This window comes from Alligator sinensis, unplaced genomic scaffold (assembly GCF_000455745.1).
Source record: "Alligator sinensis unplaced genomic scaffold, ASM45574v1 scaffold476_1, whole genome shotgun sequence".
Classification (NCBI taxonomy): domain Eukaryota; kingdom Metazoa; phylum Chordata; order Crocodylia; family Alligatoridae; genus Alligator; species Alligator sinensis.
Genome location: NW_005842444.1, coordinates 941,375 through 964,851, shown reverse-complemented (window position 1 = coordinate 964,851; position 23,477 = coordinate 941,375). Strand labels below are relative to the sequence as shown.

The 23,477-nt window shown below is 41.6% G+C and overlaps 1 protein-coding gene across 3 annotated transcripts in view; it reads left to right on the top strand.

The window, feature by feature from the left end:
• Window positions 1–3,799: 3,799 nt before the first annotated feature.
• SPPL2A (signal peptide peptidase like 2A) overlaps window positions 3,800–23,477 on the top strand; it is a 39,252-nt gene continuing 19,574 nt past the window's right edge. For all 3 annotated transcript variants that reach the window (XM_025212079.1, XM_025212076.1, XM_025212077.1), the window contains exons 1-7: window positions 3,800–3,928; window positions 5,877–6,059; window positions 8,148–8,234; window positions 10,751–10,884; window positions 15,247–15,398; window positions 19,990–20,086; window positions 21,167–21,268. In XM_025212079.1, coding sequence (XP_025067864.1) covers window positions 5,970–6,059; window positions 8,148–8,234; window positions 10,751–10,884; window positions 15,247–15,398; window positions 19,990–20,086; window positions 21,167–21,268 — 662 coding nt within the window. In that variant the 5' untranslated portion in view covers window positions 3,800–3,928; window positions 5,877–5,969. The remainder of the gene's footprint in view (window positions 3,929–5,876; window positions 6,060–8,147; window positions 8,235–10,750; window positions 10,885–15,246; window positions 15,399–19,989; window positions 20,087–21,166; window positions 21,269–23,477) is intronic.

The window sequence follows — 23,477 nt, the reverse complement described above, 5'->3', positions numbered from 1 at the left end:
CCGGGCTGGAGGCAGGAGGGCGGGGAGGGCCCAGGTGCTCGCCAGGCCCCCTCAGCGGGGATCCCCACAAAGGCCCCTCCGGGCTGGGCTCCCCCCGGTCCCCCTCTGCAAAAGGCAGAGCCCTGGCCCCGGCACCTCTCTCCTAACCCCTTTCTCTTTGGGACGGTTTCCCTGCTCGCACATAGATGACCGTTAGAGAAGCTTTGCCCGCCTGGCAGTGGTCGGGCTGAGGGCCCAGCCCGCTTGTGCTCGCTCTTTCTCGGAGCTCCCTGGTAGCACAAGCGTTGGAGGAAGTGAGAGAGGTTGCTGAAGGCTAGTCTGCTTGTGAAAGTTCATGCGCAGTGAGAGCGGGGTGTGAATTTTAAGGCAGGGCAGCTGTTTCTGAGTGATTAGCATAATGTGTGGACACACTTTCTGGAACAAGCCTGCCTTGAAACCAGGCTAACCAGGAGCAATTATATAGTTTCACCCCTAGTGGAGAGAAAGTGGGAAACGAAGACAGCTTGGTTGAAAATGTCCAGTGTAGTAGAGGGAAAAATAGCAGTAAAGACGCATGTTTTGGAAGCACAGAGGGACTAGAAAGAAGCGAGCGGCGGTGGGACCAGTGGTGCAAAAGGGCTTGTAGGAAAGCATGTGAAATCTTGGATTTAATGGGGCAAGATGCACAAAGAAATGAAAGGATTCAAAAGATGGAAGCAATACGTACAAACATGTTCTGAATCATCCAAATTCTTTATGTAACATGTTCCACTTCCCTTTCTTTTGAGACTTCTGCATGTAGGCCTGCATTACGCTTACCCTGCTGATTTTTTTGTTGCGTATTTCTTGGTTTGTTTTTTCTTGTTGTCTAATTCACTGTTTTACCAACTAACATGGGGGTGTTCAAGAATCAAGTGAGCGTTGGCTTAGGAAAAGGACTGATTTATGCAAAATAAAACTGTGTCTTTCAGAACAGCATCCCTGCTTGTACTTTTCCAGTTTATAGACCAGGTAGCTTCATTAACAGCTGGGTCCCCCTGCACTACATGGGTGTCTCATAGACAGGGTGGATTTGATTTAAATCAAATTGATTTGAATCACTGGTCAGGAAGCCTTTATTTAATCATTGCTTTCTAAAAAAAGTGAATTCTTGTTGTTTGATATAACCTTCATTAAAATATTCCCAGACAGGGTAGGGTCTCTTATGGCCTGGCAAGGCTGCTGCCATGATAGATTTTCCCTTCTATCATATCGCTCCCTCACTAGATCTCAGAAACCTATCCCTCAAGATTTCTGAAATAATCTGCTCAAAATATTTCTTTTTTTTTTTTTTTTCTACTGCTCCTGTCTCCTTGCACTTATCTCCAGACTCCCCTTCCTTGCCCAGATCTACTCCACCCCCAACAATCCTCTTTTCATTTAATTTCCTTTAGAGAGTGGTAAGAGCAGTGGCAATGCATAGGGGCAACGTGTAGGGGGTGCACGTGCACCCCCTGAGTGTGCCAGTGTACCCCCTGACTGGCCACACTTGCCGCTTAGGTAATGGGCAGGGGGGCAGGTGGGAGCACCGGTGCCCCTCCTGCAAACACCAGCCGGGGAGTGGGAGGAAGCAGCCACAGCGATCAGCCCCTGCATGACACCCGCCCCTCCTCACTAGTCACCCATGGGTAAGGGTTTGACTGTGTACACGAACTTGCAGAGACACGATAGGGCTGATGGATAGGTAATCGGGTCTCTTATCTCTCATCTCTGTATGCTGGTGTTAACAAGTGTGTTATCTCTGGTGACACAGATCCACAGTTTGAGAACTGAAACTAAGGATGCTTAATGGGATCTTCTAGACTGAGCACTGAGTCCCATTGGGCAGGGTGGTTTTCTTTAATCTTTACTAGTCTATAGAGGAGCCTCTGGGAACCCCATAAAATTGGGCCCCTACTATAGTCCATGGCTTCTTGTGATCTATTTATAATATATTGTTTCAAATAGTATGTAATTAGAAGTTACAATCCCTATTCCATGATGATATTTTTGAGCTCTAACATATCTTAAATTAAAACTATCTTTATGTAGGTTTATTTTTTTTTAAGTATCTTAATAAATCTTAAATTAAAAAAATCCAATTTAAATGTTTAAAAATCCATTTTTTTATTTTTTTATTTTAAATTGTTGATTTTTATCCATCCTGCTCATAGAATCTGGTATAGCCTGTCTCCAAGAAAAATGTATGCCTTTTGGGACAATTTTTTCATTAAGGTCCCATGCTGCTCTGCCTTCTCCCTGACTTCAGACTAAGACAGCTAACTCTCGTTCTCTAAAGTATATCCAAATGACAACTTTCATTTGTCATCAGTTTTTATGTTTGGCTTCAGTAGAAAGATCAGTCTTTCTCTGCTCATCATGAATCATACGTTATTTGCCTTTAATTTGCTTCAGTCAAGTGAAGGGTAGTATAGTTAAAATGCTGGAAAAAGCTCAGTCCTTTTGCTTTTGTAAGTGTACCTTTCTCATGGGTCTTTATCTGAAACATGGATAAGCAGGTATATTGCTACCTTTTGTATTTGCATTTATTTCGTAGTTAAACTTCAGATCAAACTGGTGGTAATGGAAAGTAAAGCCTAATTTTGAACAGCCAAAGGTTGTAACCATATATGTGCTTATAGTTTTTAAGTTTTCAGGTGTTGTTTAGGGGGTTTGTTTTTGTTTCATACCTTGTGGGTGTTATTGTAAGCCACCGTGAACCTTCTTTTTATGAGGTAGTATACAAATCCAAACTAAATATATACAATAATAAATGCCTTTTCACTGTTCTATGCTTAGATGTATATGCCCATCCAATAATCTTATGAAAGATTTATTTACTCCCTTGGATAGCCTTTTTAAGACCATAGTAGTTAATAAATGCCTGTTTCTAAGGTGGTGTTAACTATTTTTAAATATATATTAATATATATTTAACATTTATACATTTATTTTCCACATTTGTACATAAAAGAATAAATATATTTCTATTTAAATAAAAGAGTAATCTTATAGATCTGTGCAGGCAAAGACAGTTCTTACTCCCTCTGAGTTAGGGGCTGGCTTTGATATCTACATGTGAAAAATGAATTGTCAGTGACCTAATTTCATAATTTTCAGTGTTATCAGAAATTAATGTTCAGATGTGAACTTCCTCACTGGATTTAAGTCTTAATGTGTATGTATATATATATATATATATATGTGTGTGTGTGTGTGTGTGTGCGCGCGCACATGCATAGAAAGGGTATAGTCCAAATTACAGACCATACAATTCAGTAAAATATAGCTACTATGATCAAAATAAAATGCAGCCAAGTAGTTGTGCAATTTGCAATGAACTTATTTTAAATAAGATTACATGTATTAACTCTCTTCTTTTCCTGCCTTACCATTAAACCCCCAAATAACCAGCCAAATACATTTTTAGACTGAATTTGTAGTATTGTTATAACTCCGAGAAAAATCCTGGAGGGGTTAAATCATACAGCCTTTGCTCGCAAGTCAGTGAGGTCTATGCATGTGAGAGAATTTTTGTAAGGTGGAACCTATGGCTTTTAGTAGACCTTCTAACAAAAAGCTAGCAACATTGAGTATTCCAGGGACTGTTTTAATTGCCTTTTTCTGATCTAAAGTCCATACAAAGGTGTAGGTGCCAAGTGTCAAATGGGAGAGCACTTGCTTGGAGTTGTCTAGTCCTAGCATTGCTCTTCATGGATACCTGCTTCCCCTCTTATTTTGGGTACCAGAATTAGATTTTTAAGCCACTGATAGTCCAATGCAGTCTAATGAAATTCTGTTCATGTTGTAGGCAAGTGCACAGGAGGGTATCCTGCATGCTTCTGGAAATGGAATACCTCCAGTAAAAAAGGACTACTGCATACTTTACAATCCTGTTTGGACATCTCTTGCAAATAGCCTCGATAATGTAGTAAGTAGTTAAATGACTGTACTGTCTTAAGACTTGTGAAACTGAGAACAGTTTTGGACTTAGTAGAACTGATCTCACAGTATTGTGTCAAACCAGTGCTGCACAAAATCAGTTTTAAATAATACCTTTTAATTATTTTGTCAGAATAACAATGAAAAGGTGGTTAGTCTAATAATCCTAATAACCTTAATTTAGTGAATGCATTAATAAGTACTTTAAGAAAAAGCCCAACCTCAATAATTCCACAAGTGATACCCCTGTTATACTATTCAAACAACTGTACCTAAATGAATATGGCTTTTAAAGAGAACTGTCAAAGTCTAGTTGAAATAGCAGTCGGGAAATCCAAGGAAAATAAAGAGAAGGGTACCCATTTTTCATGCTTAGGTTTAAACACCTTTACATTTCAAAACTTTGAAATATTTTAGTTTTAGGTTAGTGTTTATAAAACAGAAATTTACATGAACAAGAAACAGAAATGAACATGACCTGTAGTTTAAATGGATATCAAACAGCAAAAGTGAGAAAACCCTCTATGTATATTCTAGAGGACTTTTTCCTTTCCTTTTAGCTACCCTGGATATTATTAGCATTTCTGTACATTTGGATACAGGTTTTTTCCTTCATTCATAAACAAGATGGGCTCAGTGCAAAATCGAAGTGTAACAGCAATGTTTCTGTCAGAGGATTTGCTGTGGCCTGTGACTATGTTGGCTGCAGGGAAACTTGAGCAGCCAAAGAAAACAAAATGTTGTTCAATGGGACTTACTAAATGTTTTGAACTAAAAATAAATGTGTGGAATATTTTTATTCAAACAAATATAACTTTGTTATAAAGCAGGCATACTGTTTTGGCACAAGTGTGGCAGCCCAACCAGAGTCTGGATGTGTAGCCGAGTCGTTCTGTTTTGTCTGGGGAAACTTAGTTATATTACAGAGGTGTTCTCAAAGGCAATAGATAGCCACTCCCCTACCAGCTTTTTTCTGATGACTGGTTTAGGGTAGTGTCTGGTCTTGAGAGATGTTGTAAAAAGGTTGGGGTTGGTTCACAAATCTCAAATATACTGACAGTGTCTATTTTCTGTTTTTTAAAATAGTCTTTTAGAATCTTGTGGTATCACAAAGAAGCCACGTGCATATGGCCTTGAGATAATTTGCTCTTCCCCATCTACTAATTCACTGGTCCATTTTAAGATAGTTTAATGAACAGCATGCTGGGTTGTGTTAACAGGAGTGTCACTTACAAATCAAGGGGAGTAGGGGTTTTTTTTCTGTATTCAGCACTTGATGAGACCTCACCTGGAATACTGTGCTCAGTTTGGGGCCCCACACTTCAAAAAGGATGTGGACAGGTTAGAAAAAGTGTGGTACCAAGCGACAAAAATGAGTAAGGGCCTGGGAAGCAGGACTTGAGGAAAGGCTGAAAAAACTAAGGTTATCGAGTCTGGAGAAGAGAAGACTGAGGGGGGAATTTGATAACAGTGTTCAGATACCTGAAGGACAGTTACAGAGAAAATGGAGATGGGTTTTTCTCCATGGCCACAAGGGACAGGACTAGGAGCAATGGCCTCCAGCTGCAACAGAGAAAATTTAGGTTGGTGATCAGGAGGAACTTTCTGACTATGAGGGTGGTCAAACATTAGAACCGGCTACCTGAGAAATTGTAGAATTTCCATTCTTGGAAATTTTCAAGAGCAGGTTGGACAGATACTTGGCTGGGATGGTTTAGTCAGGGATGATCCTGCCTTGAGCAGAGGGCTGGACTAGATGACCTTGTGAGGTCCCTTCCAGTTGTACTTTTCTGTGATCTGTCTTGCACTGTATTAGGTCTGTTTATGCTGTGTAAATACATGGTTTTGTTTTAGTAAAATGTGATAAATAAAAGAGAAGAACAATTGCAAATTCATGTTTTGATTGTAATTACTGCTTGCATACTTATTTTTTGTAGACTTCCAATAGCTTGGAGAACTTGACTTCAACTGTGCTCTGCAGTTATTCTGATGTTCCTTCTGGCTTCATAAAAGACAAAGCAGTTGTAGTAATGAGGGGAAACTGCACATATTTGGAGAAAGCAAGAATTGCTCAAAAACTTGGTGCTAAAACACTGCTGATCGCAAGTAAAACTGCTCTAGTAAGTTCCACAATTATGTGGGGTGCTTGGTGTTAAAGTGACCATCATATTTGCATTGTATTTTGACATACTTCTATATGAAAAAGCTTGTTTTTGTTTATTTTGGTTTAGTTTTATAATCTTGATTGATTTTAATACATTTATTAAGTATGAATATGTTGCATAAAGTCTAAAAAAATAGACCAATATAGGAAAAACAGAAGGAAGAAAGCAGACATAAATAAGATGGCAGTTCTTCAAATGATGTCTTATTCTTACGCCACATGGATAAACCCCATTATTTTTGTTCTTAGTGTCTTGACGGTATATCATATATAAAATGCTTGTAGTTAGAAAACTGCAGAAGTAATGCAAAGTATAGTTGTAATACTATATTTAATCAAATACAAGATGACCTTGAATGTAAGATGACCCCCCAGTAATTATATTCTATACAGGCATCCTGCATCTTACGCGCATTTAACTTGCACGAATTCAATTATATGCGGGTGGGGAGGAGGGGTGGGGCTTGAGTCTGCACACGGCGCTGCCGCTTACCTGGAGGCCCGGCCACCACCACACTGCCAGTGGTGACTGCCTCTGCCTCCAAGACCTCCCGCCACCGCCATGGAGCCGTGCCTGGAGCTGTGTGGCCGGCCACCAGGCATGGTGGTGGCCGGGTGGCATGCAGCCATCCTCACCACCACCCTGCACTGCGCCGCTGCTGCCGGCCGCACAGTTCTAAGTGTGGCTTCGCGGCGGCAGCAGGAGGTTTTGGAGGTCAAGGCAGTCACCGCTGGCACAGTAATATGCGATTTCACTAGATGCGATTTTCGCCTTTACACGCTGCCTTTAGAACATAACCCCCACATAAGATGCGGGATGCCAGTACATGGAAAGTTTATACATGTATTATAATTTTCCATGTATGGGATCTAATTATTGGAGAATCATCTTAAATTAATCTCCTCTCCTACTACTGCAGGTGCGGGGAGAGGTGATGATGGGGTAGTAGTGGGGCAGGCAGTTGGGGAACAGACAGTGTGGAAGGCAGTAGGGGGGGCATGTGTTAAGGTAGGTGTGGGAAGACCGTAATAGGGGCAGGCTGTGGGGCTCAGGTGGTAGGGGCAGCAGTGAGGCAGCCTGCTGCCCCAATTCCTCCCTTCCCTTGTTCCCCTCTCCATGCCACTTCTGCCACATGCAGCTTCAAGTCCCTTCTCCCTTGCCCCACCTCCCCTTCCCTCTTCCCCCTTATCTTTGCTCTGTGCTAGCAGCTCAGGGCACAGAGTATTGCTGCAGCCCAGGGTACAGAGGATTGCCAGGGCCTGGAGCAGTGGTACAGAGCTGGCACTGCTGTTCCTGCCTGACCCCACAGCTGGTGGGGCAAGCGGTAGCTGTGGCTTGGCTCCAGCCCCAACCCTCAGTTGGAGCCAGTGCTGCAGCAGCTGCCCACCCTCCCATCCCCCTTCCACTACCTCATGCTCAGCTGTAAGGTGAGGTTCTTTTTCCCCTATGTTAAAAGGGGGGAACCTTGTCTTCTAATTGAGTAAATATGGTAGATCATCACTGATGAAAATAACTTTAACTTGAAATTATAAAGGGTGGTTATTTGGAACCATGTCCTATTGATTGCTTATTTATAACATCATAAATGCAAGACAACTATAGATTTGGAGATATTCTGATAGTGTCAGCTTCTGATTGTCTTGTCTAGTAGTGGTCAACCTTTTGACCCTGTGGGCCAGTTGAGTGGTTTGGAGCCAGTCCACAGTCTGGATGGAGCCCTGTGCAGCAGGATCAAGCCCTGGAGCCTGACACCACCCCCTCCTTTCCCCACTTGCTGGGATTGGGCCCTAGTGCTGCCTCCTGCACACTGGAATAGGGGCTCCCTTTGGGTTCGGAAATTTGGTAGCAGGGGAGCAGTCTCTGGGTTGGATCTGTTGAGCCCCCCCCGGTCTAGTTTAGTTTTCCTCAAACTGTGAGATGGTTATAGTATCTTTTGATTTTTGTTTATGAATATACATCCTGGCATTCAAAGAATAGTCTACATAAAGAGTAGTATTATGCAGATATGCTATGAATTTCTCTTATACTTGCTTTCTCTTTTAGTCTCCTCTTTCAGGTAACAAGACAGACTTCAAAGATGTTACCATTCCAGTTGCTCTTGTCAGATATATTGACATAATGGATATGCAGGTAAATAACTTATTAGGCTACTGTAACCCTTTGTTTATTTATTTATATACTTCCCAGGCACTGACTGTCCAGTTAGACATGCATGATTATAGTTACTGGCTCCAGTGTTCAGATAGTAATGGTTAGACAATATCTTGAATTCCTCAAAAGTGAAGTGGGGACTTGAGGTGTGAAACAGGAGTCTTCTACAACCTCTTTCAGGTTAGTCCATGAGGGACTCTTTAGTCAATATGTAAGTAGTAAAAAAAAGATGGGAGAAAAATCTTTAAAATACAAAATATCAGTCAGGTTCTGGGGGCAATGTATTCTTTTAGATTCCCATCCTATTGCCTGCAGTTGCTTGTGAAGCATTGCTTCTGTGACCATAACAATCTATCAAGATAACGTTTTGTGCAGCATGCTGGGTTACTTGACAAAAGCATGAGGGGCTATGTGGTGGTTGCATATGTAGTGGGTGTAAGGGGTTGTACCTGATTTCTCCTATGCTTTCAGTAAGTGGCAAAAACAATAACTTAGTTACAAGTGCTCCTATTCCATCTGATCCCTGTCTTGTCAACACTTGGTCTGCTCTGCTTATAGGCATGATTTTCTGTAGAGTAACCTGCGTCAGAAGCTTGTAAGCACAAATCAGGAATGATATTAACTATAGCTTATTGAGAGGGAAGGATCCTCTCTTGGTCATGGTATAGTTCAATATAACTTTCTGCCATATGTTAGCCATCTTCTGTTGGAAAATACTGAACATGAAGGAGTAACCAGTGGCAGTTAGTTTCTACCCAGATACACTACCATTTCTGGGAAAATCTTAGAAAAACTTTCCCAGTAGTAGCTCAGTATTCACTCTAGTTGCACAGTGGAGGCAATTTGGTTCCGGTTAGGAGTGAGGAAGACATCTTCCAGACTGTCAGTGCCATTCCTTCTTTACTGATCCATTAAAAGACTTACTCCTGTTGTCTTTTGCCATGCTAGTTAGATATGTAATGATGCCATTTGTGGATACTTTACTCTGGTGAATGTCAGGTGTTTTCTATGTGCTCTATTACCACCAGGTAATAGTCTCCTGGTGGACCTTATCATGATCATAATTATGCAAGAAGCATGCAAGAAAATGATGGATTTTGAGGTTATCAAGGATAGTGCTTATAGTACTTAGCAGATAGTACTTGCTTTCCTATTACCTACTATGATCTGTCAGATAAAACAGACAAGTGAAAAAACACCCTAGACTGTTCAAATTCAACAATTGACACTTTAAATAGTATCCGGTAACTCTCATCTGGCACAAGATTCTGTATAAAGACAAAACAATGGAATTTAGAAGGTAGTTCTAATAACTAAATTTGTTTTATGTATTTGATAACAAACTGTTGTTCATATCTCAGTAACTTAACAGAACTCATGTGTGGCTTTGTTTTAACTGCATTAAATGTTACTTATGAAACTTTGCATTGCTAGTCATGTTGTGCTTTGCTGAAATCAATGTGATTTCTTGAATAAAAAATAATAGGTATATTGTTGGTGTATTACTTTCACCACTAAATTCTCTCTTTGCTAGATATGCTGAAAGAATGTCTTCTTACAGCCAAACGTACTTGTCATGTTCTTCTCCCACGTGTAGGCTGTTAAAAAATCGGTTAGTTTTTCCTCTGTATCATCTCTGATATGTCTTTCTATCCCCCCTGCAGAACTCCTTTTCTGTGCCCTAGGTTATAGTTTATCTGACTGTTGGTGCTCTTTTGTGTGTTCATTTAATTTCCAGTTGCTTTCCAACTACTATCCTTTCCTCTTTAGATTCCTAAATGGGCTTTCCCTTTCCTTCTACATCAAGGTCAAGCTTCTTGTACTGTGACCTTGAATATGAAAACAACTCTCTCTGCTGACATCTGTGTTCCTCTTGTGTTTTCTTCCTACCCCATTTCTCACTTTTGTCTTTGAATGATCTTCTATGCTGTTTTTACACTTAAATGTCTCTCTCTTTTTTTAAAATCCCCCCCTCAAATCATGCAACTTGCTGATGTGAATAACCACTGCTAAACTACTGTTGGACTCCAAACTTGCACACCTTGTCTGAAATAGCTTCCCTGTTTGTTCCAGGAATACCTTGGATCAGGGAACTAAGGCAGCAGATCTTTAGCTGATGTAAATTGTTGTATTTCCATTGAAATCATTGGAATTAAGACAGTTTTCACCAGCTGAAGATCTTTCCCAAAATGTGTCTTTGTATAGTTCAGTCATTTGAGGGCTAACAGGCATGTGGACTGAGTGCACCACTCAAGGTGTTGGTGTCATAGAAAAATGTACCATACTTCTGTGGACAGGCTAGGGTTCCACTGTGTCAACTCCTAATAAGTATATAGTAATCTTAGGTAGTAGGCAGGCAACATACATGTTCAGTACACTCTGAACTAATTTATAGATCAATGGTGTAACATATATGGTAAAAATTGGATAAGCGGTATGAATCCCTACCTCTTTGTCAATGCTGTTCTTATGTGTAACTGGTTGTTATATTTCAGACTCTTGGAAATAGGATTAATGTGACGCTCTATTCACCACCTTTGCCAGAATTTGATTACAGTATGTTTGTCATATTTCTAATTGCTGTTCTCACTGTGGCGCTTGGAGGCTATTGGAGTGGAGTATCAGAACAGTAAGTTTAATTAAACCTTATGATTTATTAAGCAGTGTAAATTATGGATCTAACATGTTTGTGGTTATATCTATGAGAGGAAGGATGACCTACTGATTAGGGCACCCCTGTAGAACTTCAGAGACCTAGATTCAATTGTACACTCTACCACATGCTTCCTGTGTGACTTTGGCTCTAAGTTTAATTGGCTTGAGTAAGTCGCTAAGGTATTTGGGTACCTGATTCCCAATTAAATAAATTAAGAGTTAGGCACAAGTACCTTTGGATTTCATTCTTAGTCTCTGCCTTAATTCCCACTCTGTAAAATGTGGATTGTGACATTATTTACCACACAGTGGCATTAAGTAGGTAAATACTGAATATTATGCTGGTGCTCTTATGCATGGCAGTGGATACCATAAAAACTCTCTGAAGATAAAATCACTTCAGGACATATAAATATCTACTTTCAGATATCAGTCATAGCTTTTCATCTCCCATCTACCTTTTAAGACTCTAATTCATGTAACACATCATGCTAGTGTCTCCAACAAGCTGCTAAAAGCATTTCTAGCTTAAAAAAAAAGCTGATGAATCCAGTAATAAAAAATCTGGTTAGAAACTGGAAGGGACAGATATCCCAAATCAAAAAAAAAAAATTCTAAACTTACACATCAAAAGTGAAACCCAATAAAAAGATACCATGTAAAAAGTCCCTTGATAAGGTAATCCAGGACTTCTGGAAGGAAGCTCAGTTGTTTTGTAATGAATTCTGTGGCACAGTGGCTAGACTGCCCCCAGTGCTTGCACTAGCTTGTTTAAATATAGCTTGAGTTCCTTTACACTGTGCCAGTTCAACCAGTGTGCTTCGACAGCCTTTGAAGGGTGCCCCTGGGAGAGAGGAAGGAGATAAGGTTGAGGAGATGAGCATGCTCTTTCCTTTTAACTGCTGCTTCTCCTTCTTGGCCGCTCTTCAGGCAAGTAAGTGCTTTAATAAATTAGCTTTCCAAATGGGATGTAGTTCAATTCACAGAAGTTATGGAGGCGTGCTTTGTGTCTAAAAAAGTTGAGAACCAATTCACTATGCTGTAGATTTGCTGAAACACAAGGATTGGTAGGAGCAGGGGGGGAAATTACCATGAAAAATTGTCCTCTGACTTTCCCTTTGCTTGGATCAACCTGAAAGCCATGCCCTTCTACTTTTCCTTAATGTTTTGGGGCAATGATGGAAACTGAGAGAGTTTATTTTGCAGAAGGCTATGTGCATGTAGCAGATGTTGGTGCCTGTGACTTCCTTTTCATAATTAAATAAATACATACATAAATAAATAAATAAATAATTGCCTAGCTAGTGAAGAAGTGTAACACACTGTGGACAAGGAATCTGTAGGAAGTGGTGCCTATGTGGAAATGACAGACTAAGCCTTGAGTTCCTATTGACTTCTGGAGAAAGAGAGACGGCCAGTGCCAGCCTTTTATTGTTTGTTTATTTATTTATTTTCACTCCCAAAATCTTAGAGTAGAGGTTTATGGTGTACACCTTATCATATGGCTTGTCTTCCTTTGTGCCATACTTACCTAGATCAATAGTACCAGGGGTTTCCCTCTATCTGGTCCCTTTTTAATTTTTAGTATTGGTCAAGGATACCTAGAGCACTCAATTTAAGACGCCATAAAATGTAGAGGTGCACCGATACATCGGTCCATATCATATTGGCACTGATAAAAGGAAAATTGATGTTATTGGCAATTGGCGTTTTTGGCTGGTGCAGCCAGTACTGTCACCAATAAATGCAGCATGCATGCGCGCAGCTGCAGTATGCATGCGGCCAGCCCAACAGCTTGCAGAGTAGCATCCAGCTGGTAAGTCTATTGGGAGGGAAGGGGCTTGGCAGGGGCAGATTGAGGCTCCTGTGGTGGGGGAGGGAGTGGGGCTGGGGCTGGGCAGGGGGGTGTAGGAGGGAGCCATGAGAGGCTCATCCACGGGGTGTGGGGAGGGGAGGGCGAATCCAGCCACTACACGCACCTCAGGAGAGCCATTGGGGGCTTGTGACCCTGGATCTGTGCACACGACATGGGTGAGCTGCCAGTGGGGCCAGGGGTGGCGCTGTGCTCTTCTTGGCAGGCAGGCTGGGCTGGGGCTGCACTTGGGGTGGGCGGCAGCAGCGCTGGGAGGGGATGCTATGGGGGGCTATGGTGAATTTTGGGGTGGCTGTAGCCCACCCCATAGCCCTGCCAGCCCAGTGCTGCCACTGCCTGCCCCATGGCTCCTCCAGGGGTGCACATAGAAGTGTGATCTGCCCCCGCTCCCCATGCCCCCTGGTCAAGCCACATGGCTCTGTCCTGCATCCCCTGTTGCCCTAGCTGGGCAGCACCTGCCCCAGCCCCACTCCACGGGGGCCTTGATCTGCACCCCCCTCAGTCCCTTCTGTCCCCCCGCCTCTTCCCTTCCCCCCTGCAACAGACTTACCGTTCAGATCCTGCTCTCCATCCTGCTAGGCTGCATATCAAGAGTTGGATCAGTATTGGCTGATATGGCTCTAGCTTGTTAATAATCAGTCATTGGTATCAGCCCAAAAAATCTTTATCACTGCACCCCTAATAAAATGGCAAACCAGCCATAAAAATGTTCTGTATATGGCACCTTAAATTGTACCTGTAAAAGGTTGGAGCTGGAGGTTGCAGGTCAACTGATTGTTGGCGCTGCCTTTGGACTGTGGCTGGTTCAAACCTGTAGCGCAGTCCCTGGTCAGAGCTGATGGTTGGCTGCCCAAGATTGTGACTGTGATCCTGGGCTCCCCTTGCACTGGCAAGTAGCAAGAGATAAATTGTGATCCCTGATCCCAAAATTATGCCTCCTGCTATGCACCTGTTTCATGGGAGGAGTTGCCATTTTTGGGAACATGCCAGGGCCAGGTGTCAAAAATATCACAGGATGTGATGGCAACTTGTTTGGAAACTCAGTATCTTTGAGAAATGTATTAATTTTTGCACATCTTGAAAATGTTGTACATTTCCTTAGGTTTGTAAACCACTAATCTAAATCAGATATTCATAGTAGCTAGGATTTGCAAACTTTCTTGCTTGCATTGATTTAAGAAAGCTGTTGCCTTTTCAAAATGTCAGCATTGTAGCTGTGCGGACCTCGGGATATCATGGGAGGTAGAATAGTTGGCAAGCAAGCTTTACAAATATTCAGAGTGGTAAGAAGCACAGTTGGCCTGAATGTTTAAAGACCTTTCGGTTTTTTATAAAACAGGTTTAACATTTTCAGTGCATTTATTTCTTATGATAAGGCATAAATACAGAGCATGTATGTATTATAACCTTGAAGACATGTTACCTTTAATGAGAATCTACTTTATTTCTCTGTTTCCCTTCCCCTTTAATTATGGACCATAGATGCAGAAGAATTCACAATTAACTGACAGGATTTGGCTGACATTAGTGTTTTTGCAGACATTTAATGAAATGACACATGTCTAGCTGAAGTTCTAAATCATTTACCATTCTTGGGGTATAATATAAATGTCTGTCAATAATAATTGTTTTCCTGCTGGCATAAGCAGGTTTCTAAAAGGGAAATAATGAGTATTTCTGTTTGAAGACTTCTCTTAGAGATGATTTTTTACTTTTATTAATTGGAACCTCATTTTAACCCTTTGACTCTTCCTTTTCCTCTAATACACAAAAAGTATTTCCTTATGATCCAAGGTAAAGCAGCAGCCTCTTCCCATAGGACAATAGTCCTCTGAGAGAATTTTAGGAAGTATAGCAGAAGAATAGCTAGCAAATTCCACGGTCCTGCTTGACCTGCATTTGCAGATGTCTTGATTATTTTTCAGACTAATACTAGCATTTCAGCAAAGTAGTTAAGACAATGTCTAGCTTTTAAGTCAGAGTGACCACTCAGTGCTTAAAGTTTGTCACGTGCTTAATTACCTTGATGAATTGGAATTCTAGGGCATTTTTACACATGCTCTGGGACTGAGGGGGGTGATTTAATTAGAGTGGCTCCAAGAGTAGTTGGATTTAAAGCACCTGCAGCATCTCATGTATCAGCATCTCTGCACTTCAAAACAGCAGTGGGGATGCTTTAATTAAAGCTCATTGAATGAGCTTTAGTTAAAGTGCCCCTACCACCATTTTGAGGCTCAGGGATGGTGATGCACGAGATGCGGTGGCTGGCTGGCACGCACTAACTAGCATGCTCCAGCAGACTCGATTTAATAGTGCATTGGAACAGCCTCCCTACATGTGTACAGGTACCCTTTGTGTCTCATGCACCTTAATACAGTGTAAAAATGGAGGTAGTGGTAAAATCTCATTTTGTAAAAGTCTGCAGTTACAATCTATAACTGAAATAAATGTCTGTTTTGACAGTGAGGATTTGAAAGCTGTGGCAAGCCCTGAGGACAGAGAAACAAGAAGAAAGAAGGAAGAAAATGTCACTTTTACCCCACTTACAGTTATCCTGTTTGTGGTCATCTGTTGTGTCATGCTAGTCTTACTTTATTTCTTCTACAAATGGCTAGGTAAGAAGTGATAAGGAACTGTTGCAATTGATTTATTTTCCTCTTTCATGCTGTTGACAGCTTTGTTTGTTTTTTAAACAGGAAGATAGTTTAATTTTAGTTTTTCACCCAAAGTTGAACTCATTTTCTTATTTAAGTCACCCTCCCTCATTTATTGGGGGGAATAAAAATGTGTAGGGGATTTACTTTAAAGTGGGGGAAATGAGGCCTCTTTTGGAAACCTCCTTCACATTTTTTTTCTCTCTAAGGTTGCCAAGGCAGTGGTTAGTTAAATAAGGTATATGACTTCATAGTAAAAATGAGCAGTCAAGCATATGATGCCCCTCTTCATTCTGTGGTTGAATCTTAGCTCAAACTCCAAGTCAGGGGTTGGCAACCTTTTGGGAGCAGTGGGATGCTGCTTGTGACTTGCTGCTTGTGCCACTGGTATTCTCCTCCCACGTCCCCACCAGCATAGAGGGGCAAATTCATAAGTGAAGATAAGAAGCACCTGCTGTAAGGGGGCAAGAGAGAGCAATGGGGGGCTGCTACAGGGATGATACGTGGTATGGTGCAGGGCAGAGAAGGCCAGGTTACATCCCAACAGTTCCCCATGTCCTGGGCTTCATGCCACAAAACACCTGCTCTAAGCAGCTGTACAGTTTGTCCAATAAAAAGATATCACCAAAAAATCTTCTTGCCTTGTATATTTTTCTGGACCATCATGGCTATGACACTCCAACCATGCTCTAAGCATTAGTTTCTAAATTGCCTTTGGGCTACTTAAGTTATTTTGTCTTACCACAAGTAGACATAATGGACAGAGTAAACACTAATGACATAATTATCTTCATGATAATATAAGGTCAGTGAAAGATATAAGAAAAACAAGAAACCTACAACCAGCAAACACTTCTATAAAATGCCATGATGTTAAAAAGGTTTGATGTTGATTGTCTTATTTTTATTCCAGAAATTGTTGGTTAAGCGAGTAATTCTCTTTTGTAGCTTGTTTTCCCCTTCTCTCACCTCTTCTGCATAGCATAAAAAGCTTTTGGCAGCTTCTTCTGCTTATAGGTAGCAATGCTTATATCAAAGGTTACCAAAAATGTCCCATCAAAAACACTTTTTTGTTGCTTTATTTCTTTGCCACACTTAACTATTTGGTTGAAGTTTCTATGTAGGGTGTCTACCTCTAGCTGAATTTTTGTGGAAAACTAGACTTTGAAAACGTGGAGTAAAAAAAAAATATTGCCCATAAACAATCTTTTATTTTGTTTATGCGAGAGGCAAGGCTTTTTTCTTTTTTTTTGGGGGGGTGGGGAGGGGAGGAGAGTGGTATCTTTATTGGACTAGCTGCATAATTGAAATAAATTCAAACAGGCTGTTAGATGCAGTCCCTTCTTCAGGCCACTTGTTGGCTGTTTAGCTATTTGGTAAAGGAGCTCTAATTTTCTGTTCCAAAGCACATAACGCTGAAACTTGACCAGGCCATAGTCATTCTGTATGAACTTTTTGCCATCCATGTGAAACAGTGGTTCTCAACCTTTTGGCCCTGTAGACTGGATGAGTGGTGCTGGGTTGGTCTGTGAGCCCAATCTGGTACACACCACATTGGGCCCCAGTCCCAGGTGCCATGTTGTGCAGTGATCAGGCCCCGGACACAGTGGCCAGATCCAATGCATATGGGCCCATAACATCTGGTCCATGGGGCTTGGAAATTTGGAGACTTGATACTGGAAAATCATCCCTCCCACACCCCACTAACTTTCCTGTGTAGATAATCCCTTTCTCTTTTGACCTCTGTATTGTTTTGTAAATTCCTTCCAGGTATCTGTATTTAAAGCTTTCAAGATTACTATCTATTTGTAGAGGTACACCAATATATCAGTCCATACTGAATCAGCACTGATAAAAAGAAAATTGACATTATTGGCAATCAGCTTTTTTTGGCTGGTGTAGCTGATAAGGTCACCAATAAATGCCGTGTGCATGTGCACAGTCGCAGCATGCATTAAGCCAGGAATGCAGCATGGCAGCTTGAAGAGCAGTGTCCACTCGGTAAGCCTGTGGGAGGGAAGGGGCACGGGGGGGGGACGACAGATCGAGGCCCCCATGTTGAGGGAGGGATTGGCGCTGAGGCAGGGACAGGTGCTACCCAGGTGGGGCGGGGTGTGGGACGGAGCCATGGGCGGTGGGAGGGGAGGCAGCTCCCACTGCTGTGCGCACCCCTGGGGAAGGCATGAGGGGTATGTGCCCCCCTGGATTTGTGTGCGGGGTGAGGGCGGACTGCCCCCTGTAGGCTCAGTGTCAGGGGCTGCACTGGCCTCTTCCCAATGGGGCGGCTGGGCTCGGGGTGGGGTGGTGGTGGCAGTGCTGGGAGATGGGCTATGGAGTGGGCTACAGCCCCCCCCAAATTCACTGTAGCTTCCCCATAGCCACCTATCCCAGTGCAACTGCTGCCTGCCCCAAGCACAGCCCTGGCCCAGCCCCTGCCTCCACGAGGAGGCTGACACAGCCCCTGGCCCCAAACCTGCAGTGGGCAGCCTGCCCTTGCCCTGCACACAAATCTGGAGGGCACATGTCCTCCATGCCTCCCCCAGGGGTGCACACAGTGGCAGGAGCTGCCAGCGGCTCTGTTTAGTGCCCTTCCCTGCTCCGACTGGGCAGTGCCAGCACCTGCCCCTTCCCCTGCCCCACCCCCTCCCTCACCATGGGGACCTCGATTTGACCCCTCCATGCCCCTTACCCACCACAGACCTTATCGGGCGGACGCTGCTCTCTGCACTGCCGGGCTGCATATTGGCTATTGGATCGGTATCAGCTGGTATGGCTAGTTAATAATCGGCCATCCGTATCAGCCAAAAAAATCTTTATCGATGCACCACTATCCATTTGACCTTCTTAAGTGGCTGGAGTCCATTCTGTAAATAAGTTGAGGTAATGGCATAAATGGCTAAAAGCAGGGCAATTCAAATCTAAAAAGCTGATATTCTCTTACCCATTTATTTTCTGCACGCCCTTGAGCTAATTGCCGTATGTACAGAGGGTGCATTTAACTTTTAGCTTTAAATTTTCTTGCTTTTGTTGGTTTCTATGACAACCTTACTGCCTATCTACAAACACTTAAGCAACTTGACTCAGATGAGTTAAGAGTAAATCTTTGCATGTTAAGGTCATTAGAGAGAGATCTAAATAGTGGGAAGAGGGTTTAGCACTTGAACTTTCCTTTTCTTGATACTGCAAAAAGAGAAAGATACTTTGAGGTATACATAGATATTTTGTCCTTTTTCTTAAAATAGTTAGATTTGTGTCTACAGTATACTTGGAGCTCTCTATGAAATTATGTAAATATATGTAAATTGTGTTTTCTGAGTACTTTAAGTATACCAAATTCTGTAAGAGCTCAGGTGCTGCTTTGCTGTAGTAGATAAATAATTGGGGATGGTTCTGCTTTGAGCAGGTGGTTGGACTAGATCAGTGTTTCTCAACCTTTTAAGTAGCAAGTACCCCCTAACTTCTGAAAATTTGAATAAGTACCCCAACACTCAATTTTCCAGGGGATTTTATATTTACAGACTAATGTGTGCCATATGTTGGAAGAAGGGCTGTGTATATAAGGCTGTGATAGGACAGATGTCTGATCTGGTGCAGGTAGGGTTGCCACCTTTTACACCAAGGGTACACAACTCAAGTATGTACCTGGGCTAGAGATGATGTTGGCCAAAGCTAGGAGGGCTGAACCCAGTGCCATGCAAAGTGCAACATAACAAATTATTATTGGGGAATTTAATTTTTTTAATTGCACCAGTTTTTTTGCCATAGTTATGAGAGGAGGAAGGGGTGAGAGAGAGAGAGAGAGGAAAAGAGGGCAAGAGACAGTGTTGGGGTACCTGTGTACCCCCTGCCTGTGTCTTGTGTACCAAAGGTTGAGAAACTATGGACTAGATGACGGTCTGACGTTCCTTCCAACCCTAATTTTCTATGATTCTGTGATTCTATAAATATTCATCGTTGTGTTTTTAATAACATGTATTTTCCTTACAACCTGTGGCCCCAGTTCTATGATAAGATGCATGTAGATGTCTCTTTCCATAACACTGAGTGGAAGGACCCATCTAATAGATCCTGTTGCAGGATCCTATGCCTGTTTTTGTACAGTAGCTAATGTATTGTGGGAAGCAATTAGTCATCAGCAGGTCCTCTGCCCAGTCATCCACATAATCACAGGGGCTGAAATGTCAATAAAGAAATGTGTTTGGGATGGTGTCCAGAGGTTAACAAATATAAGCTTTGGCAGTTCAAAGGATTGCTCCCCTGGTTCCTGGGTACATTGGGTATGTTGATAGTAGCTTTTTGGATAAGTTTGCTTTGAAAGTGAGGAGCCTGCCATGAAAAACTTGAAAATTTAAACTCTTACAGACATTTCAGATGAAAGTCTGGTGGTTTTTATTGCAAGGCTCTAAATAGAAAACACTTTAAAACAACTTGATCAATGATGCTCCTGTTCACAGCTTGTCACATGTATTTCCTTGCCCATGATTCTCAGCTGCTAGAGTATCCTTCTGCTACTTTTTATCACTTATTTTTATTTTTTCCATTTTTCATCTAGTGTATGTTATAATATCTGTGTTCTTCTTGGCATCTGCAATGAGCCTGTACAACTGTCTGGCTGCGCTACTCCAAAAGATATCATTTGGACAATGCAGGTATTGTATAGCTTAATTTGTTTTTTGCATATCCCTGTTCTAGCAAATAAGGAGTTAAGTGAAAGTGTGCTTAGTTTGAGAACTTGTCAGTCTTATCAACTTCAATATAGTAAATAGTTTAGATTTAAAAAATCCCTCTAAGGCACCTTTAATACTGAGAATGCAAAAAAATGTTAAATGCAGTAGTTCAGTAACTTTCATTTTAAGAATAATAAAATATCCTCTGGCTAGATAGATACTGATCTTATGAAAAACTTAAGTACCAATTACAATATAAAAACATGCTTAGTGAAATATAAAACAATTACTTTTTTTAAAGTATTCTGAGCTTTAGAATAACTTAATTCATAACAAAATAGTCAAAACAAAGTTTTGTTTTGGTTTAACAGGATCCTGCACAACCTCACTCTCCTTAGTAGCTCACTCTAATTTCATTGGGACTACTAACACAGACAGGTGGAATCAGGCAGACGCTTGTGTTTTCTAGATATTGGTCATGTTAAATTGCAATGTGCAAAATGTAATTTTTCAAACCCTTTATAATATGGTTATAAACATGTTCATCTTTTTTCTGATATGCTTTTGGCATTATAATGAATAGGGAATTGCTTTTGAGGAAGACTAGATCATTAATCATAATTTTACTCTTTTTAATGTGTTAAAATATTTTTCCATGTAAACTTCAAGGTTTGACAGTTCTTCATTTGCATTATTCTGTCAGTCAGATTTTTGTTTCTCTTAAGTTTCTATACTGTAACTCAAGACACCTGATCTACATCTGTTAGAAAGCTAAATCACAAAATAACCAAAGAACTGCTGATTGATGGATCAAGTTCAGGACACCTATTCACATTTATGAAGAACGAGGATTGTGTATTGTGCCTGTAAAATTACTTAAATCTAAGGTTTGGTGGAATGAGGGCTGAATGAGTTTCATACTGAGGGGAGCCTTTGGAGAAAGCACTTTGCCAGCCTGTGCACCTGATGTCAGTTGTATATTGTATTTGTACTGGATTTTTTTTCGTTTTGTAATGTGAGTTTATTTCATACAACATAACTTTTAACCACTTTACTTTTTAGGATTTCATGTTGCAACAAAAGTATTGAAGTGCGACTTATTTTTCTTGCTGGATTCTGCATAGCGGCAGCTGCTGTTTGGGTAGTATTTCGAAACGAAGATAGGTATGTAGTGTGCTTGATAATTTTGAGAGCTGTAATGACAACGAATCACGCATCATGTAGCAAAAATCCTGAAACATGCTAGTCTTTGGAGTTTTTGTTATTTTTGTTAAATAGTATTAACAAATTAGGCTAGATTTCCCTAAACCTTACCAAATATTTTAAGTTAGTTGTAAGTCAAATGAACCAAAGCTACAAAGCTCATGTTTTTATATGGGTATTTGGCATTACTGAGTAAAGACATTCTTAGTGATATTGAGGATTTTTGAATCCTCCTAGCTTACAATCAAAGTACTTAAGGAAGGAAGAAAAATGGATTTCCTTGAGTAATTACTTTTGGATAAGTAAATTAATTCTGCAGTTCCATCCTCTGTATATATTAAAGTATATTCAGGTTTCCCTTGCTTTATGGTGTACGTGTGTTCCTGGAAAACAGCGCTTAACTCAGATTCACATAAAGGGAACCCACTTTAAAATGTAACAAATCGAAATATGTGCCAGGACCTCAATAGTACTGACCCTCAGACCCATTTCTACCACTTTTACAAGACAATTTTGGTAATCGCCAACAGCAGACAGTACACACAAGCACAGGGCACTATCATAATGGGGATGGCAACCACAGAAACATATCACAGACCATGAGCAAGAAGTACAGATCCACACTGGAGACTATATTTTGGTGCACGTCACTCCCACAGTACACTGCACAAAGCAGCTGACTGTGGGCTTCTACCACACTGATCGCATAGGAGTGAATTTACCTTGAATATAACGAATTTTTGGTATAAAAAGTGTCATTGCATAAGAGCGGATTTGCACATACAGAGCCCACACAAAACGAGGGAAACCTGTATATAATCTTTTGAACCAGACGACTTGAAGACCTGCTCAGAACAACAAAATGGCTAATATTAAATAAAGCCAAAGGATCTTGCTGTTCACTTGCATAGCACGAAGTATGGCTGCACAAACCTGTGTAGATTAAATATTCTGGGAGCAAGAATAGGTCTGGAGGCAGTTCATATCTTCCCATCTGGTTTGCTATCCAAGGGTGTCTGTACATGTGCAGGGAAACTGCTCTGACGCGCTGCAACGCACTATAATTACAGCACTCTAATTAACTGGAGCATGCTAATTAGCATGCTCCAACCAGCCTCCACGTCTTGTGTATCAGCATCCCCATGCTTCAGACTGGTGGCGGAGGCACTTTAACTAAACCTTGTTTAACCCAGTCTTTATGCTTTTCTTTCACTTTCAGGAAATGATTTAAAATATTCATACTACAGGATGAATTATTTACAGACTACAGCTTCAAGTATAAATATAAAAACAAGGCAAATTCCAACTATCAGTGCCCTTTAATTGAAAAAGGAAATGCGGAACTTTTAGAGTTTAATACTGAATATTGGAAAGCTAATTTACCTTTCTGAATTCCATTGATTTTTAGGGTTACTATATTCACTTTTAAACAGGCTATGGAAAGTGCTAAATTACATCGCAGATGTAATTTATGAAGAACAATTTACCCTGACTGTGTGGCAGAAATGTAATATAGTCATGATCTAAGACTTCTGAATTTCTCTTGTCAAAGAATTCATAGTAATCAGCTATAATTCTGCATTTGTAACTCCTCTTCATCCTCCAAACCAAAGAGGGTGGAGTCTTCCTAAAATGACTGTTGTTCTGCTTTCATTTTCTTCTGTACTTTTCCAGACCACAGGCTCTCTGCCCCAAAAGTATAGTTGTCTGCTGCTTGTGGATGCAGTATTGGAAATGCTATGTAGTAAGACAGGGGTGGGCAAAATGTGGCCTGCGGGCCAGATTCGGCCCGCGGGGCCCCTAAAAAATATAGAAAATTAATATTTATCTGCCCATGGTTCCTGTTGAAAACAACAGGAACCAAGGGCAGTAGGACCCAGGGGAAGCCCAGCAGGCTCCCTCAACAGCAGGGCCCCCCCAGCCCCCCCCCCCCCCAGCCAGAAGCCCCAACTGGGGCTTCTGGCCTGGGAGCATGTGGCTGCCCCACGCCAGAACCTCAGATAAGGGTAGGGGGAGAAGGGCAGGGAGGGACCCCGGGCAGGAAAGGAGCATGGGGTGCAGGGGAAGTGGCCCCACCCCCACCCAGTGCCCTGCACTGCAGCTGCTTGCAGCCCGCCTGGAGTTGCCTGTGCCTGCTCTGGACAGCCCCGCACGGGCTGTAAGCACCAGC